General features: G+C 39.3%; 1 protein-coding gene across 2 annotated transcripts in view; it reads left to right on the forward strand.

Annotated features, from left to right (window-relative positions):
- The window catches only part of prkar2a (protein kinase cAMP-dependent type II regulatory subunit alpha), a 111,270-nt gene that overhangs the window by 70,267 nt on the left and 20,991 nt on the right, over positions 1-20,012 (forward strand). For both annotated transcript variants that reach the window (XM_008105436.3, XM_062969634.1), the window contains exons 3-5: positions 5,057-5,109; positions 5,596-5,679; positions 18,532-18,638. In XM_008105436.3, coding sequence (XP_008103643.1) covers positions 5,057-5,109; positions 5,596-5,679; positions 18,532-18,638 — 244 coding nt within the window. The remainder of the gene's footprint in view (positions 1-5,056; positions 5,110-5,595; positions 5,680-18,531; positions 18,639-20,012) is intronic.

Genomic DNA, 20,012 nt, shown 5'->3' on the forward strand with positions numbered 1-20,012 from the left:
AAGATGTCAGCCATCTGCTTTTGTGGGGTAGGGACACTGGACTGCCATGAAAGTAAAAAAATGCGATAACTCAAGTACTCCCTACAAACATATGCTATAGACTCCTTTCCCACCAACATTCTGGGTAATCACTTCCTTCCCCTGATTCATCAGTTGAAATTTAAAGACCTTTCCAGTCCATCTGACTCCTTTTGTCAGCTCCTCTCCTGCCCACCAGGACACCCCATACTCCATTGCCCATCATCCCTGCATAAGCTTCAGCCTTAATTTAAGGCACAGTAAAGTCCAAGGGATCAAGCATGGTTTATATACAGAATGAGGCTCGTGGTGGGATGCTGGGCAATGAAAAGCCGGGAGGGGAGAGACAAAGAAGTAGTTTGAAATCTGGATGGAACTTCAATGGGAAGTAAAGGAAGATAGTGACAGTTTAAAATCTTAATAAGGTTTCGATAGAAATGCAAAAAAAGTGAGGAAGGGAGAGATTAAAACAGGGATGAGTTTTCGATGGAAAGGTGGGGGAAAGAAGTTTTTATTATTTTATTTAAAGAAATGGGGCTGACAGGACAATAGTGGAAAAATGGAGGGGCAGCAGAAAGATTGTGGTGAGGAGTTTGAAATAGTTAAGCAGCAACTGCAAATTTGCAAATAAAGAAATTCTCAAAAGTGAAACCTGCAGATGTGGAGTGTCATCTGTAAATGCCTGTCTTGCTGTAATGTCACCACCACCCTTGGATAACATACTGTGATGTCTCATGGGCCATGTAGTCCCGTTCCTAGTACTATTGTGGCAGACGAAGAGGAAAACTTGGGTTTCCCACCGATTCAGCCAGAATCGGAGCCCCTGCACCTGCAGGATGTTTGCCCTCAAGAAGTCAGCCAAACAAGCCTTGGGCAGAATTCTCCCCCGTTCTCTCGTAAGGATAATTATAATAGAGATAGAGGCGCTAGGGAGGCGAATCGCCGAAGCGCCAGAATCGCTGCCAGACAATTAGCTGATTAAGCCTGTTTCCCTTGGGAAATTCTAAGGAGTCATGCATCTGGACACAGTTTGGGTTTCACTTCTTGTTCTCCAGGGAAAGTGTTCCTTGGCGGGAAAACAAGATCCTATATAGGTGTTTTACCGCAAGGAGATCCTTGCGGAGTCAATTCGTCAGCTTGAGGAGTGAGAACGTGTGTGGACTACGCTACTCCAGTTCCTTGTTTCCAGGACCAAGTTCCAAGCCTGCCTTGTTCCCCGGACCTCGCCACGGACCTTGTTCTAGTTCCAAGCCTGCCTTGTTCCCCGGACCTCGCCACGGACCTTGTTCTTGCTTTTTGTTGCCTTGTATCAAGTCTTGTTTGCCAAGAATCTAGTTTGTTTTCCAGCCCTGTTGTCAAGCTTCAATGGACTAAAGGACCTTGTCATTTCCCCACACTTTGCTCGGCAGAGTGTGTGTTTCGGTTATTGGATTATAACTTTGGACCTTAATATCTCCTATTGGACATTATTTTCTTGGACTATATTTGACCTTTCCTGAAAGGTCTATTTCTGAACTTTATTCTTGACTTATTTTTATTGACTTTATATAATCCTTTAATAAAGATATTAGATAGATTCTGGTCTCTGCGCATGGTTATTGGTGCTCTGCAGCCTGGGTCCTGACACATACAAAACATTTAAGTTGGCTAATCTCAAGCCTTCATGGGGAGATCAGTCTAATCATGAAGCATACTACCTATTAGTTTAGGTAGTTCAACTGCTAATTCATGTACTCTTGTTGTATCCTTTTCTGTTGCTTTTTGTCGCTATATAGTTTACTACATACATTTCTAAGCAAGCCAAGTTGCTTTAGCCAGTCTTCCCTTTGTGCTTTCCTGTTGGAATGAACAACTGCCAAATTTGTGGAAGGGGGGGAGGGGGGAGAAAGCTCTTTTGTCAAATGCTGTGTTTTGTTTATTTTGAATTGTTTTAGTCTATCATTGTATTTTACAGCATTATTTTATTTTTAAGAAGAATAACAATGCTGGCAAAGTATCAATTATGCCCCAGGCTCAGGTTCCACATGAACAGGAGCATGTTTTGAAATTGCAAAGCCAAAGCGAGTTGTGACTGTCATGTGAGTTTTTCAGCTCTGAGGATAGGGATCAGAGGTAGGCAAGAAGTTAACATATTAGGAAGCAAGTGGTGTCTTTCAGTGTTATGCTGGAAAATTCTCTGTAGAAGGAAAAATCTGGCAAGACTCTGTATTTCAACTTATTTTTGGCTAGACTGCAGTGGTTCTCAACTTGTGAGTCCCCAGATGTTTTGGCCTTCAACTCCCAGAAATTCTAACAGCTGGTAAACTGGCTGGGATTTCTGGGAGTCGTAGGCCAAAACACCTGGGGACCCACAGGTTGAGAACCACTGGGTTAGGGGAACTATAGACCAACTATATACAGCCCATCACCACCAGAAGTCGTCACCATAGGCTATCAATTGTGGCCGAGTTTGATTGCCTTCCAAGTGTAGAGTCTTGGCAGTGGGTTTGTAAGTGACTATAGAGACCTATTCTGGGTCTTCATGTTCTCTCACAGTGAAGATATCAATTTCCAGGTGGAAGGTGGTCCAGACAAGGATTGGCTTGATGCTCCTTCCTCTTGACACATTTATCCTTTCGCCCTCTATTCGTGCCTCTTCAGAATCCAACAGCTGACTTCCAGTTAAGAATGCTCGAGGGCCAGGGCTTCCCAGTTCTTGGTGTCTATGTCACTGTTTTTAAGGTTAGCCCATCTTTAAATCTCTTTCACTGTCCACCAACATTCCGTTTTCTGTTCTTCAGTTGAGAATAAAGAAACTGCTTTCAGAGACGATGATTGGGCTTTTGGAAAATGTGGCCAATTTTGATATCCAGTTAGGAGTGATTTTTTTTATTTCTCATCTTCTGGTTCAGTTAAATATTGTGGTGTCTGCATTGTAACCCCCTCCACTTCTCTCTTCTATCTATTCCATCTTTGTCACCTATTATTTTATCAGCATCTGAACTCCCCCCTTTTTAACGTATTGATTCCCTGCTCTTTCATTTCTTTTATGGCACTCTCACCTCATTGTTAAGAATGATTTAGTTTACTAAAATTAATTCTTCGTTTCCAATAGTTAGGTCTGTTAGGATAGCTGTACTGTACCAGTTACCAGGAGATGGAAATGACCTGAAGGCACACATTGACACCACCCACAGAAAGTGTTGGGGCAAAATTTCTATATGTTTGCTTGTTCATTGTAGGGCAAGTGTGGCCTTCAAAGTCCTTCCGCAATTGGCCTGATCTTAAACAATATAAAATTAGTTTTCAAAAATGATGGTTATAATAATGATTACAGCATACCTGCTTCCCACTAAATGGCCTTGTTGTGTAGCCACATTATTTCCACCTATCTATTCAGATTAAAAGGTATTTACCTTTTTACAGTCTGTGTGAAAGGGAGGGAAAAACAAAGTGAGAAAATGTTTTGGTTTTTGGCTGTTCCACTTAGGATAACTGTTAGAAAGATTCTAATTCTTCAACCCATTTTTACATGGCAGTAATGGCAGTATCTACCTTTCTGCTAGATCATGAATTGGTATTATGTTTGTTCTTGTATCTTTCCTGCACTCATACAAAAATTATGTATGTAAGTGAAACCACAGTGATTATAGTCATAATTGTTTACCTAAAAAGCAGTTTCTTGTTATATCTTGTCAGTAATTTTTAGTAAGATGATTACTTTTAATATCTTTCTCTCTCTTGTTGATATTATTTGTATTTGCTTTATTTCCTGAACGAATAGTTCTTGGCTAACAGATTGACAGTTCTTTCATTATTCTCCATAGGGCAGTATACAGTATATGAACACTGAAAAAACGTATCTGCCTTCATGTACATCTTTCTAACTTATCAAAACTGCAATCTGTTTTTAACCTTCTGGATGGTAGAGTTCTTTTCAGATTTTCAGAAAGAGACTTTCCTCCACTCCTTATTCTCAAGCTTATTCTCTGCAGTAAACTGGGCAGTTTGCCAAGACCTTTGTATTGTCAGATCAGTAAATATAATACAAATTAGGGTTTCTGTGAAATCCTTAATGGCGCAGACACAGTAGCAACGGCTAAAGAGAAGAAGAATAGAAGAATAGGATGAAAACAAATACGATTTCCAACTCTGACCATCCTTAGGACATTTTCCATTTAATATGTAAGCAAAGTTCATAAAGAATGAAAAGAAAAATATTGGTTAGGGAAAAGTAGCATTTGAAAAGATCAGAAACATTTTGTCCTTGCAAAATAACTGGCAGGAAATATTATATTATTCTCTTTTTACAACTGTACTGCCTTGTGCATTGTTGTAGAAGGCAGGGAGAATATTTAAGAAAGAGAGGACACTTCCCAAGTCAGTATGACAACTTAATTTAAGGCTTGCCATTCTGGTTCAGACCAAAAAGCCATTTAAGCCATTGCTTTTGTCTCATTACCTAACCATATATTCCTGGGAAGCACACAGTGTTGTACCATGGTAAGCAACTTATGTCAATTTCTCTAGCAGTTTATTTATACCTAGGTGTCAAGCCTGATTTGTCATAGTTAGACACATCCATGGAGAAGATGTTTAATTACCGTTAATCTTTAGTTCTCCAGGACAATAATATTATAAAGATACAGCATTTAGTGCCAGTAATATTTCAGATAGTTCAAAGTACAGACATTCATGTTCCCCTTAGACCATGACTTTTGCATCTGATAATAATACTTTATTTTCACTTTTATCAGGACTAGGCATTGTAGCGTAACTCACCAGAGCATTCCAACGTATTGCTCCTAGTTCATTTGTCATAATTGTGACATGGAATATTGATAGCTAAGAGAAATATCTCTCCTTTTTTCTGCCTTATTAAGATATTTAACTTAACATAGAAATAATGCTGTTGAAGTAATGTCCATGCTACACTTGCCATACACATTGTATTAAGTGTAATATTGGATTGACATATGGGTACAAAGTTTATTGCTGACATGTACATGGTATCAATTTTAAAGGCACATTTTAAACAAGTCTTTCCTTCTCTTTAAAGTCTGTGCAGAAGCATATAACCCAGATGAAGAAGATGAAGACACAGAACCAAGGGTAAGAGAAAATAAATGAACTATAGCATTTTCCTGCATAGATTAATGGGATAGAGTTTCCTTCTGCTTCTGCAATATGCAGTTTATACCCAGGCTGTTTTTTTCTTTAATATCAGACATCCTCAACTACAAAACAAAATGAAACAATAATGGTTTATTATTCCACATATTTGTATATTGTTACAAAATCAGGGCAAAATCTTTCCAGAAATTATATCTCAAGGCTTTTTGACTGCATGAGCTTGATCATCCTACTTGTGTTATTTATGGCAGAGCAGAACTGTGATAACACCTAGATGATTCACATATTGCTCTGTCAATTACTGTCCAAGTTATAATAAAATTACACTTTGGAATTTCCTCCCTCCGTATTCCCAAATAAGCTTGGAGCACAGAATCATAAGGGGTATTTAATTTATTTATTTCTCCTACTTATAATAAATCTTCCAGTGTTCAGATATTTATGTCATTTTGTTATGTTTTGCAGGTAGTCCATCCCAAAACAGATGAGCAAAGGTGCAGGTTGCAGGAAGCTTGTAAAGATATCCTCCTGTTCAAAAACCTAGATCAGGTAGCATTACTTCTTCATTTCATTTGATGTTGCAGATCAGTGATTTTTAAATTAATCATTGCAAAACTATTAATATGCAAATGTGGGAGAATGTTGATTAATTTTATAGTAATATGAGAACAAAGTAGAATTAACCAATTTCAGTTTTGCCAAAGCATCGCAAAAACAGGTATCTCCATTCTTTGCCCCCCATCCCACAAAATGTTAAAAACTGTTCTGTGAGAAGGAAAAACCTACACAGTAGTTTGGGTTGTTTAAGTACTTATCTTACATTTCTTTATGGCAATACTTCACATCCCTGTAATTTTTTTCATTCTAATACTAATTTTGTACCTGAGATTGATATGAGAGAGTGCATAATGACTTGCTTAGAACAACCTAGCAGGTTGATTTAAACATGAAGCTTTGGTTACAACTCATGTTTGTAATTATGAAATCAAGTGTGTGAAAGATTAGGTGAAGTACTGTCTAAACCTAAAAACCTAGAGAGTGCTTTTCTCGCTAAAAGAAGAGTAGGGGAGTTGGATGTGACTGTAGGGATGAGGGAGCTCTCAGCAGAATGCTGTGAGTCCCCACACATAGCACCTGCTTCTGCGGTGCTGGCATCTCCAGGGGACAGCAGCTCCTGTCCATCCCCAGCAATGCCACAGAATCTGAAACAAAAATGGTGACTGTCTGATATCACCCAAATTTTATTTTGGTGGGGAATTCTGTTGATCTCAATAGAATTATGCAATTTGTATTGGTTTGTAGCTTTGGTATTGTGATCCAGTGGTTCTTGTTGACTCATAACTGATTGACATCAGTAACCAGGATGCTTTTTTTATTAGCTTTCATTGATAAGCAGCTGTGATGTGATCCAAAGAAAATGGACATGGCCCTAATTAAACTGGACTGGGCTACTATAATTGAATATAGCTTAGAAACATGAGCCTTTGTTGATGATCAGATAGTCAGGTGATACTGCACATATTCTCTCCTTGCTGCAGCAGTGGTATTTATGCCTAGTTAAAATTGCTTACAGTTAAAATCATAAATATAGAGATATAGGTTTTTTGCAGATCTATTAATGCGCCCTTTTTTAAAGATAAGATTTGGAGACCCTGTTCACTAAGGTCAACAAGATTAGCAAGTAGTAACGACTGGGTCTTTAGAACAGTGCCCCTATCCCATGTTATTTGTGTGATTTTAATTGGTGTTTTAATAATTTATGTTTAATTGTATGGATTTTAATTGTATCTATTTTCGGATTTATATGTGTCCCCATCAGGGTGAGAAGGGCAGGGTACAAATGTGGGAAATAAATAATAATATTTTATCCCAAGAGAGGTACAACTGGCTCTACCTGTGTCTGTGGTAGGAGGGTTTAAAAACTAATTTTTGAATTTGTGAATTATTGATGATGTTCCAGAATTATTTTTTCCAGAAATTGTTTTGGTTGTTGTTATTGTTACATTTGATATGGTTTGATCCATATGTTTTTATGCTATACCAAATTTTGGTAAAATTATAGTCTTCCTAAAGCAATAAAGAAATTGACTAAATAAAAGAGTGTAGTGAGAAAGTTTGTGTTGCAAGTGTTCTATATTACTAGTAGGACTTACCAGTGTTAATGTGTCAGCAGGTTTTCTCATTTGGGGGGGGGGGGGATACATTGCCAGTTCTATCAGACTTTTTGTTGACTCTACTGCACTAATTAGACTGCATTGTGTCAGGCCTGTGTGTACTATGTGCCCTTGACTATTGTCCGTATTACAGGTTTATTTATTTATTTTACAGAATTACAGGTTTAGCAGCCATCTCAAATATCTGCTTTGGTGATCTTGAATGAGCCCCAAGCTATTTTTTCCAAGAAGCATTGTAAGAAATGTCTCTTGATAAAATGAAGTGTCTCACAACATGGCAGGAAGCTATTCATGTTAGCAGCCCCCCTCTCCAGATTCAAACATTTATTAGGGAAAAAGGATCAGAATTGGTCATTGCATGGCAGCTCTTCCCTAGCCACTGGGAGTGAAGAAAATAAGAATTGTGTTTTAGGGATTGCTTCTCCAATTGCTGGTATTGTAGGCATATAATTTAATCTGCCAAAGCTAGAATTCATGCATAAGGCAACTTACTTGGTCAGTTCCAAACCATGAGAGGAGGCTTTTATTAACAGTGTTGCCAGTTGTTTTCTGATGTAATTCCAAACCACTGCCAGCTACCTTGAAATTTTAACACTAAAGCTGTTAGCAAACTGCCAAAAAGCTGTTGAAGAATTTATACTGCTGGTGATATTTATAAATAGTTGCTATGCTAGTGAGAAGTGACAAATCCCAGTAACCTTTCTGATAGTACTGATAACAAAGATATAGTTCTCTGTTATACAAAACTTCAAAAAAGGTCTTTTGCTTTAAGCTGACCATGACCTTGTATTAAGTGGCAGTTCTTCTTTAAATTTTTTGTTGTAGTGGGGAAGGATTTTTTTTCTTGAAACAATTTAAGTTGTTGGGGTATCATCTCATTTTTAGCCATGTGTTTTATTATGTGTTATAGAGATTATCTGGTTATCCTGTTTCTGTTGTCATTTACCTTAGTGGAAGAAAAAGTTAGTTCCTTTCACATTTCCAACAGCAGTGAGCTATCTTCTAATGCAGGAATTCTCAAACTTTTTCAGCCGCAGACCCCTATTTAACGCAAAAGTTTCTCGTGGAGCCCCAAAAATGTTTATATATTATATGTTATGCTTGTAAAGTTTCAGGCGGTTTTAAAGTTGCATTCCCCAGGAGAAAGCCATTAACTATTACAGACTGAAATGTGCCATGCTAACAGAAAAAGAAAAACTTGTTATTTAACAGCCTTAAAATTCTCTACATACATCCCTTCTATTATTTATGGCTGTTTACTGCAGTAAAACATTTTCAACTGACATTTCGAACAAAATCTTTGTTATTTATTCTATATATGCCAAGCAGGAAAGATATTTAAGCCTAGGATAAACAGTGAGAGAAGGAGGAGCTCTTCCTAAGCCTTGAGATTCATCCAGTGCATCTACTTCAAAAGTAAACATTCTTTTGCTGATGCCTTTTAGGGTTGTAGTGGTATTTAAGTAGTTAGTTTTACTAATGTCATCCTTGTCATTAACTGGAAAAGGAAGAATGGATGTAGTGGGTCATGTACCCCCCAGTTTTCTTGTGCTCTCTTTCTAGTGAGAAAAAGAACAAAGGAGAAATCTTGCAGGGAGAGTAATTTTTTAATGTCTTTCACCACTCAGTCCTGATAGAGATAGAAGGAGATGTGCAGAGAACCGTTTCCCTTACTGAAATTCCAAATAATTGTTGCTTAACACCAATGATTTCACCCTGTACTGGCTAGATAGGAGATCTAATATTAGACAGACTTGCTATTTTCTTCATAAATAGCATCCTGAGTTTTCTCCCATTCACAGGAGTATCAATCCCTGAATGGGATACCATCACTGATTCTATATATAGTCTTTAGTATTCCCATCCTAAATCTGCTCTAGATGATTAAAAGATATTCTAAAACAGTATAAAGGTTTCACAGACAAAAACGAGAGGACAAAATTGCATTTTCTAGTATTGAGACTATCTCAATCTTGAGCCTGTCTATGAATAGAGGGGGGCCATCCAGTGGAGAGATCTTTCATTCATAGAAGCCCGAAAATCTTAAAGAGAGCAGAGAATGTGTTGTGACTGCAATGTAATACCTGTTAGTTTGGTTGTTCTAACATACGGGACAGAGACGGCATTGGTTGCCTTGGTGGATGGTCTACAAAGAGACCTAGGCAAGGGTCGGACCCAGAAGGTAGAGCTGGGGGACTCCTTGTCGACTCCTTGTCCATTGTCCTGTGGAGTCTCTCGGGGTTCAATTCTGTCCCCCATGCCATTCAATATTTACATGAAACCTCTGGGAGAGATCATCCGGAGTTTTGGAGTTTGGTGTTAAATTTATGCACCCAACTCTATTATTCATTTCCACCTAATAGGCTTGATCGATCCATGAAAAATTTGATTCTAAACTCGTTTCAATACTAGAGGGGGCAGTTTTTTCGTTTTTGTTGCTAATAACGAATTTGGCCCCCAAAATTTTTCGAAATTAACGAAAATTCGTTATTTTCTAAATTAATTCGTTAATGGCGGACGCGCATGCGCGGTGGCCCAAAAACAGCCCGAAGGGGGGGGACTTAGGGGGCTCTCCCGCCCTCATTTTTTGAGTGATCTTCTTCAAACTTGGTACAGTGGTAGAACACATTTAACACTGATAGCTCACCAAAATGTGGAACGTTTCCCTTATCCTCTGATTTTTGGCAAATTTTCATAGCTTTTATAATAAACCTTTTTTTAATAATTGCAGTAATCTGTTCCTGGTTTGAAAGTCTTATTTCCTGTTAAATTGGGTTGTCTTTACTGTGAAAGTCATTGTTCTACTTCAGAAACTTTGTTTTTGTGGCTGAAACTTTGTTAAATTGGTGTGTGTGTGATATATATTGTGTATATATATATATATAGTCCCTGCTTGTGTGTGTGTGTGTGTGTGTGTGTGTGTATAGGTAAAGGTAAAGGTTTCCCTTGACGTTAAGTTCAGTCATGTCTGACTCTGGGGGTTGGTGCTCATCTCCATTTCTAAGCCCAAGAGCCAGTGTTGTCCATAGACACCTCCAAGGTCATGTGGCCGGCATGACTACATGGAGTGCCATTACCTTCCCAGAAACACCCAGAAAATGGGAATTCCAGACAGGAAACAATCAGGGCCAGCTAATACCTCCCAACAAAGGATTCCCCCAGGTAGGAAGCAGCCAGGCTTTGAAGCTGCAAGGCTATTCAATGCTAATCAAGGTGACCAATTGCAACATTCACACTTGCCTCCCACAGACAAGAGTTCTTTCTCCCACCCTGGACCTTCCACAGATATATAAACCCCACTTGCCTAGCTTCGCACAGACGTCAAAACCTCTATGTCTGCCACAGATGTGGGTGAAACGTCAGGAGAGAATGCTTCTGGCACATGGCCATAGAGCCCGGAATACATACCACAACAGTGTGATCCCGGCCATGAAAGCTTTCGACAACACAACCACAGTATCCATTCAAGTTCATGTAGCGTAGTATGGACTGGAGACCTGTATTGGGGGGAGGGAGGGTGCGAATCTGGGCCCCTGGGAGCAGCCGAGGACGGGCCTGGCCCACACCCCCTCGCATCCCGGGCCTCTTCCTTCCTCTTCCTTTTGTTATTTAAACTATATATTGTGAAATTATGGTGTGTTTTTTTTCATGCGTGTTCTGTGTTCAAGATAGGGAGACCAAAGAGGAAAAGCAAGGGAGGGACGGAGGCCCCAACACTTCCGGCTCCCATGCGAACTCCCCCCTTGTGTGCCTTGGAGGGTGGAGCATGCGCACTGGCTCTCCCTTTCTCTATGGCTCTTTTCAGGTCGCTTGGGAACCCGAAGTGCCTCCTCCCTTTGCCTTTGTGTCCAAGAAGGAGAGAAGGACGTTGCAAGGTTTGCATTGAGGGTGTTTCTCTGGTGGGTTTGGCTTGGAAGGGGGCTCATTAAGGCCCAATTAATTAATGCACTGAGCTGAGGCGAGGCGGCGGCGGCGGCCATTTCCCCCCTCCGTCTTCCTCCTCCTCCTCGGCCTCCTTCCCCCTCGCCCCCTCCCATTGGCTGAGCCTCCCATTGGCTGAGGGGCAAAAGGAAAGGAGTTTGGGTGCTTTGCAAAAGCTTTTTTTTCTTTTCGAAAAAACCGAAGAAATAAGAAAAAACGGCCTCTCGCGATTCGAAACCGCGATATCCACACGTGTGGACAACCAAGGTTCGATATTGCTTCAAAACAATCGAAAAAAACGAATCAATAACGGTAAACGGGGAAAACGAATTATTTGAGCAAGCCTACCACCTAATATCAAGGATGTCGTCTTGCCCCTAAACCAGTGCCTGTCATCAGTGATGGACTGGATGAGGGCTAATAAGTTGAAATTAAATCCAGACAAGACAGAAGTACTCCTGGTCAGTTGGAAGGCAGATCAGGGTGTGGGTTACAGTCTGCGTTGGACGGGGTCACACTCCCCCTGAAGACACAGGTGTACAGTCTGGGGGTGCTCCTGGACTCATTGTTGACTCTGGAACTCCAGGTGTTGGTGGTGGCTAGGAGTGCCTTTGCACAATTAAAATTTGTGCGACAGCTGCACCCATACCTTGAGATACCCGATCTGGCCATGGTAATCAACACCTTAGTCACATCCCTTGGACTACTGGAACACTCTGTATGTTGGCTTTTGTAAATTACATTTATTTAGCTGTGCCCGGCCACATGTTGATATGGCTTATGGGAATCCTTTGATGGCCAGGTGGAATAGCAGTGAATAGCCTTGCAGCCTCAAAGCCTGGCCGTTTTCTTCTTATGGGAATCCTTGTTTGGTGAGCTGGAATACAATGGAATAGGCTCGCTGCTTGGGAGGCTGGGTACTTGCGTTCTAGGGGAATGGTTTTTTGGGCTGCTAGAATTGCAGTGAATAGCCTCACTGCTTCAAAGCCTGGCTGCTTGCTACCTAGAGGAATCTTTGGTTGGTCAGCTTCTATAGTACAGAGTAGTATCCCTGCTTGAAAGCCTGGCTGCCTTCTACCAAGGTTAATCTTTTGTTGGTCTGGTTGAATTGCACTGAATAGTCTTGCAGCTTCAATGCCTGGCTGTGTTATAGGTAGGGGAATCCATGTTTGGCGAGTTGGAGTAGCACCCTCAATCAAAGAGCCGCTTTGAAACCTGGCTACTTCCTTTATAGAGGAATCATTGTTTGGCCAGCTTGAATTACACTGAATAGTCTTGCAGCTTAAAAGCCTTGCCGCTTTCTACCTTTATTTATTTATTTATTTCCAGAATTTATACCCCGCCCTTCTCACCCCGGGGGACTCAGGGCGGCTTACACAGTTGGCAACATTTAATGCCAAGAACATAATAATAAAACAAAAAACAGTACATATAATCAATTAAAACTATAAAAATACATCATTAAAATACCTTGTGGAATCCTTGGTTGCCCAGGTTGAATAGCAATTGATAGTCTTGGTGCAGCAAGTATGAATGCTGCAATTAGTCACCTTGATTAGCATTGGATACTTCCTGCCTGGGGGAATCCTTTATTGGGAGGTGTTAGCTGGCCCTGATTGTTTCCTGTCTGGAATTTCCCTGTTTTCAGAGTGTTGTTCTTTATTTACTGTCCTGATTTTAGATATTATATTGTTCTGTGTTATTATACCACAATAAATATTACGTATTATATTTATAATCTTATATCATCTGCTTAGAACTGGATTATATGAGGCCGCTTCTACACAGCTGTATAAAATCCACACTGAACTGGGTTATATGGCAGTGTGGACTCAAGATATTCCAGTTCAAAACAGATACTGTGGATTATATCTGCCTTGGCATTCTGGGTTATATAGCTGTGTGGGGGGGACTTGAGTCTACACTGCCATATAATCCAGTTCAAGTCAGATAATCTGTATTTTATAGACAGTGTGGATGAGGCCTAAGTGCACTCTGCCTGTGCCCTGGGCTCCATTTTGGCTGAGGGAATTGCTAGGATATGAAGTGGGCGGGGCCTACCTTTCTGAGCCGTTTCTAAAGGGGGAAATGGCTCTTTCTCGTCCTCTAATTTAGACTTTATTTTTCTAGGTTTTTTGTTTGTTTGAAAGACATATTTTGGATGACTATGTTTTTTGTGGCCAAATTTGGTGTGATTTGGTTCAGTGCTTTTGCTGTTTACTCCATAGTAAAACAGCACATTTATATATATACTAGCTGTGCCCGGCCACGCGTTGCTGTGGCGTTGTCTGGTAGTGTTGGTGAGAAATTGTTGAGGTGGTGGTGGTATTGAATGTCTGTTGTATGGTTGTCTTTATGTTTAGTATGCACACTGAAGTGGATTATATGGCAGTGTGGAGTCAAGATAATCCAGTTCAAAGCAGATAATATAAGATTCTAAATGGGTTATATAGCTGTGTGGAAGGGCCTTGAGTCTACACTGCCATATAATCCAGTTAAAATCTGATAATCTGTGGAAGAGGCATAAGTGAGGCCTAACTGCCTGTCCCCTGGGCTGAGTAGGTTGCTAGGAGACCAAGTGGGCGGAGCTTAGCCTTCAAACTGGCAGCAATTGGATAAAAACTATTATTCCTCTCCCTGCAATTAGGACTTTATTTTTCTTTTCTTTTTGTTGTATCAACCTAGAGCCATGAATGATGGGTTGTGTTGTCAAATTTCGAGGTTGGGGGGCCTGTAGTTTTGTTGTTTTGTCCGCTGCCCTGATGCCATCACTCTTTTATATATATACATATATAGATATAGATAATGTTACTATAGAATTCTTGTTTGATCCTGTCTGACTATATTGGTTTAATTTATTAATGTTATGTTATGTTTACTGTTTCTTTGATTTGCGTTGTAGTGTATATTGTATATTATTACTTATTGTATTGTTTAATTGCTCTATGTTATGTTGTATTTATACTTGTTATATTGTTTGCTCTGGGCATGGCCCCATTGGGGAGAGTCCCCATTGGGGAGATGGTGGCAGGGTATAAATAAAGTTTTTTTATTATTATTATTATTATTATTATTATTATTATTATTATTATTATTATTATTCCATTCACTGATATTAGGTTTAATTTGATGTTGGGTTTTTAATGCTGTTTTTATATGTGGGGTCTTGTTGGGATTTTATGCCAATATCTATCTGTTTTATGAAGGCATTGAATGTATGCCATTGTTTGTTGGAATCCGCCCTGAGTCCCTTCGGGGAGATAGGGTGGAATAGAAATAGTTTTTATTATCATTATTGTTGTGTTGTTGTATATTCATTTAATGATATTTAAACTGAACTGTTTTAATAATTCTAACATTTAATTCTATTTTAATACTTAAATTTGTAGGTTTTTAAATTGTATAATTTTTAAAGTTGTAAGAAAGTGGGGTATAACAACAACAACAACATCAACAACAACAACATGTCTAGCGATCTAGAAAGTGGTGGAGAAAACCACTGAAATGGTAGAATAGTACAAGATGGATGCTTACTTAGAGTTTCCTGATTCAAGGCTGGAAGGCCATAACTGCTTTCTTCTGTCATAATCCAAGTCAGATGCACCTTTTTACTAGTTTGTATGAGCACAGAGTTCATTCTGTTCCTTAATTACCATTTATGTTTGGATAATGTATTGTCCTGCATAAGAGTTCATACAACAATTAAATCTTGTAATAGAATGTTCTCCAGCCTCTCTTGCCACTCTGTTCTTTTACACATCCCAGAAGAATTTGAACTCTGGGAATTGGCTTTTTAACCTAATGGGAACAAACTGTCCTTGAATTCACTATCCCCAGTTGTGCTGAATTTCTTATAAGTAAAGCCTGAGAGTTATTCATACTGTAATTATATGTGACTGTTGTTTATTTATTGGTTTAGAGTAAGAAGAGGCTTTCAGGAATACACATTTGGGTGATGCAGAAATATGACTGAGGGGAAGGAGTCAATTTAGATCTTGTTGGGTGCTTCCTTTATGGTTTCAGATTTCTTATTTCTCTCAGCAGAGTGTCCAAATGGTAACATATTTGGGAGATGAAATTCAAAGTGATATTGCTTGAACTTCTGCTTATCTTAGCTTGCTGAAAATATTGGGGATAGTATGCTGTGTGCTGATGAGTCTACACTACTGAAGCCAGTATGCAGTGTGGGAGCAGAGCAGCAAACAAATCTAGGATTACCGTATCTACACATATACCTTTCAGAGTTTAGATGATTCCGCTAGATAGCTGAATTATGAAACACAAATTGTATTTTGGTGCACAGAAACTTACTCTGTCTCCAAAATCCTGTCATGTATGCATAGCTATTTCTTGGGCCTTCTTGTTGAGCTAAATGGTGCAGGAAAGCTTGGAAAAAATCATGATGCTGCGGATAATGGAAGGAAAAAGGAAGAGAGGCCAACCAAGGGCAAAGTGGATGGATTGTATCCGTGAAGTGACTGGATTGACCTTGAAGGAACTGGGAGGGGCAACGGCTGACAGGAAGCTCTGGTGTGGGCTGGTCCATGAGGTCACGAAGAGTCGGAAACGACTGCATGAATGAAGAAGAGAGATGGTGCATGTTCACGTTTCTGGATAATTGAACTTAGAGTTTGAACACTTCAGAATCTAGGAGTGTGAATAATTTTGTTTGTGCAGTATAGCTACATTATTCCTTACAGTGTTTCTAACCTTTTGACCAACATGAAAATGTATATCTATATTTACTCAAGTCTAATGCACTCTTTGTAATTATAGTTCCCGCATGCTTTTAGAATTCCTTCTTTAAACACAAAAGTGTTAACACTATCAAAACTTTCAGCGATGGAAAGGAAAATCTTGGGATGGATATATGTTGTAGAATGAGTCCACTTTAATTGCCTCACCAAGCTGCAAATCCCAGGATAGCATAACATTGAGTCATGACAATTAAATTAGAGATTATGTCCCTCAAATGGGAGCTCCAGGTGATCCTGAGGCAGCTTTGGCTCAGCACTAAGATTACCATATTACACAAATCCAACGTGCACCCTAATTTTGGCAAGGTAATTTAGCCAAAAAAAGTGAGCATTAGATTTGAGTAAATATGGTACTTTGCAATTTTAAATGAGAAGAAAACAAATTAGAAGTTAAGAAATTTGAACATATGTTTAAAAAGAGCTCTGCATTATCTTTAAAAAACCTCACACACTGACTATTATAGTCCTTATTTGCACTTAGCGGTCACTTATGCTAGATATAAAGGGGATTGGGTGGAAATTTTTACCAGTTCAATGAAACCTTCACGCAGAGAGAAGATTGTCATCATGTCCTCTTTTTCAGATAGGAGTCATGTTGTTTCATTATTTCAGTGCAGTGAATGGGAGTCCTGTTTATGGAGAATCATGTTTGCTTTTCTGCAGTGACAGAAAAGTGTTATTGCTGATAGTATTATCTTAAAATGGACTAGAGAGACATAGCATGGCATTGATTACCCTCTTCTAGTAATAGAATAGGATGATACTTGAGGTGAACCTATCTATGTTGCAAAAAAAGTTAGCTAGAAACTGGAGTGGTGTCTGCCAGGAAAGTTGATAGGCAGTATGTTGGTCTTGATCACTGAAAACTGATCAGCTTAACTGGCCACTTTGTTCCCAGCAGCACACAGACATTCTCCTGACCTGAAGAGAAACATCTATTTCATTTGTTAGCTGTTAGAAAATGATGATTTTGTTAAATGTTTGGAGCCCATTATTCCCTTAGCTTTTCTTTTATGTTATCATAGGGTCTTTAACTACACTATGCAGCCTCTCAGTGATGATTCAGAAAAAAACAGCCAGCACGATCATGGGAAATCCTACTATCATGAAAAACCTGGAACTTTCTTTGATAGGATTTAAATGGGGAGAAGCGACTTTATGACAGAATATCAGTTCCCCAAGTGGACTATAGTTTCAAAGTGGCTACAGAAGTAGGCCTAGAGTTTATGTCACAGCTCTTAGAGAGCACTGGGATAATCCTCACTATAGCATTTAGGGTTTTAATAATTCAAAAGATGGCAGTAATGAAATAAAGCAACAGCTGTGAAGTGCCAACATCAACCAAAATCTTAATAACTAGTAAAATGTATATAAAGTTGTGTGTGATACTAGGCATCTTTGGGCTAATGGGAGTTGTAGGCCAAAACATCTGGAGGTCCTAATGATAATAATAATAATAATACTATAATAATAATAATAATAATAATCCAACATATCTATCTTGTTTGCTGTGCCATACAATAATAATAATAATAATAATAATAATAATAATAATAATAATAATAATAATAATAATTGTATTACCTGCCTCTCTCTGAGGCATGAGGTGGGATACAACATCATTAAAATAAGAGTTAAAACATTATTAAAAGATATACAGCAAGATACACAGAGTTATCCCACAGTCTTGGGCAGCTGAAGAAAAGGTCCTCTGGGTGACAGTTGCCAGTCAGGTTCTGGTTGTAGTAGCTGCCCCCCAGAGGATCTAAGTGTTCTCTTCTGACTTAAAACAAGTGGTCACTTCAAAAGTGGTCCAAAACCCCCGGAGGGCCAAAGTTTGCCCATGCTTGATCTACCTTGTAGGGTGCAGGCAGTTTGACATCACTGTATAATGCTATGGATGCACGGGAGTTGTAGTTTATTTGTGCAGATCAACGCCACTTTTAACTACCGTTGCTCAGCGCTGTGGAGTTATGGAAGTTGTGGTTCGGTGAGGCACCAGCGTTCTTTGGCAGAGAAGGCATTATTGTTTTAATGCATAGTTATATGGTTATTGTTTAGATATATGATTTGGTTTACATGTATATTTGACATTGAATTTTACCATTATTATGTTGTAAATCGCTTTGAGTCCCCTCAGGGGTGATAAAAGCGGTAAATAAATAAATAAATAAAATTTAACAGTGGGGTTGCTTACTGCTTTACATTATTTTGTGTGTAGGAAAATGTATATATCTTGTGTATATCCTGCAATGGGTGAAATTCAGAACAAGATAAGCACGTTTGGTGGTATGTGGTGTGTATGTGTGTTGGAAAGAAGATTGCACTAGATTTAAAATAATTTTTAATATTTTTTAAAAACTTGTTCTTAAAGATGTGTTTAAAAATTATATGAAACAAACTATTGGCAAAGAATGTTGCATTCAAAGTAGACTTCAATACACAAAAGAACGAAACTCTAGTAATAAACAAGAGGATTTGGGTCATAAAATAAGCATGCCCAATGTTTATAGAAAACAGTGTTAATCAAAGTACTATTGTGCTTTCAGGAACAGCTGTCTCAAGTTCTTGATGCCATGTTTGAAAGAAAGGTTCAACCTCAGGAACATGTAATTGACCAAGGAGATGATGGTGACAACTTTTATGTCATTGAACGGTAAGAAATCAAAGTTGTGCTTTGTCATGGGTTTTAGGACTTACAGGGTCAAATATTATATCACTATTTTAATTTAGTAGCCAAGAATGCACACCTGCGATTGAGAGAAAGCATAATAAGGGGAAATACTATTCATTATGGTTCATTAATCCCTTGGAAATGACATTTGCAGACAGCTCATTGGAAACCCATGGAGTGTAGGTGCCTTGCATTTGTATTATTTTTGTTGTTAGTAAGCAGAATTTGTAGATAAATGGGTTTTGTAATACATAAAACAAGAGGAGCCCTGGTGAAGAAGTGCATTAAAGCACTAAGCTGGAGACCGAAAGGTCCCAGGTTCAAACCCCGGGAGCGGCGTGAGCGGCCGCTGTTAGCTCCAGCTCCTGCCAACCTAGCAGTTCGAAAACATGCCAATGTGAGTAGATCAATAGGTACTGCTCCAGCGGGAAGGTAACGGCGCTCCATGCAGTTATGCCGGCCACATGACCTTGGAGGTGTCTATGGACAACGCCGGCTCTTCGGCTTAGAAATGGAGATGAGCACCAACCCCCAGAGTCAGACATGACTGGACTTAACGTCAGGGGAAACCTTTACCTTTTAATACATAAAACAGCCGTTACCTTCCTCCACCATGTAGTGGAGGAATTCCCTTTTCTCCAAACTAAAAGCAAAAAGCCTTTCTTTTTTCCTTCATCCCTCCCTGACTCCAGCAGTACCTGCTGAATATAAAGAGGGTGAGGAGAATATTAATTGATGAGGAACTTTACATTCTCTTCCTTCAAGTACCATCAGCTTGCTTGGATTAGGAGGCTGTAGCTGAAACTGAAATGGGGCATTAAGAAACTATTAAAGACATCAGTCTTTATGACAAATACTATCCAAGATTTCATTTATCTAGTTGTCTGCAAAGAGTACATACAGCCATGATTCTGATCTCTAGTCAAATTCATTTGAAGCATTGGCAGATTGTGACTCCAAGGCAAAACACAACATCACCTCCACAAACCCTTTGAAAAACACAAAACTGTATTAGCAAATCCATAGAATGGGTCTTGGTAGAAATGAAGACTAGAAAGCCTTGGCAGCAGTCAAGACAAGCCAACTGCTCAATAAGCAGGCAGTGACCACACTCACATTGAGGCTATGATGCAGCAAGTGAGCAGAATTCTGGGAAATGTAGTTCAGGATGGGGCCTTTTGAATTGTCTGATACAGGGGTCCTCGCCTTCCCAAAGTACATTTCCCAGAATTCTACTTTCGTCCTTCTTCCCCTTCCTCGCCCCCTCCTGTCTGAAAGGTTTGGTTGTGGAAAACCCGTGTTCATTCTCTAGAGGGATTTTAAGATAAAAGGGGAATGAATAAACCCTGTGAGGTA

The sequence above is a fragment of the Anolis carolinensis genome, chromosome 2 (assembly GCF_035594765.1).
Source record: "Anolis carolinensis isolate JA03-04 chromosome 2, rAnoCar3.1.pri, whole genome shotgun sequence".
Lineage (NCBI taxonomy): Eukaryota > Metazoa > Chordata > Lepidosauria > Squamata > Dactyloidae > Anolis > Anolis carolinensis.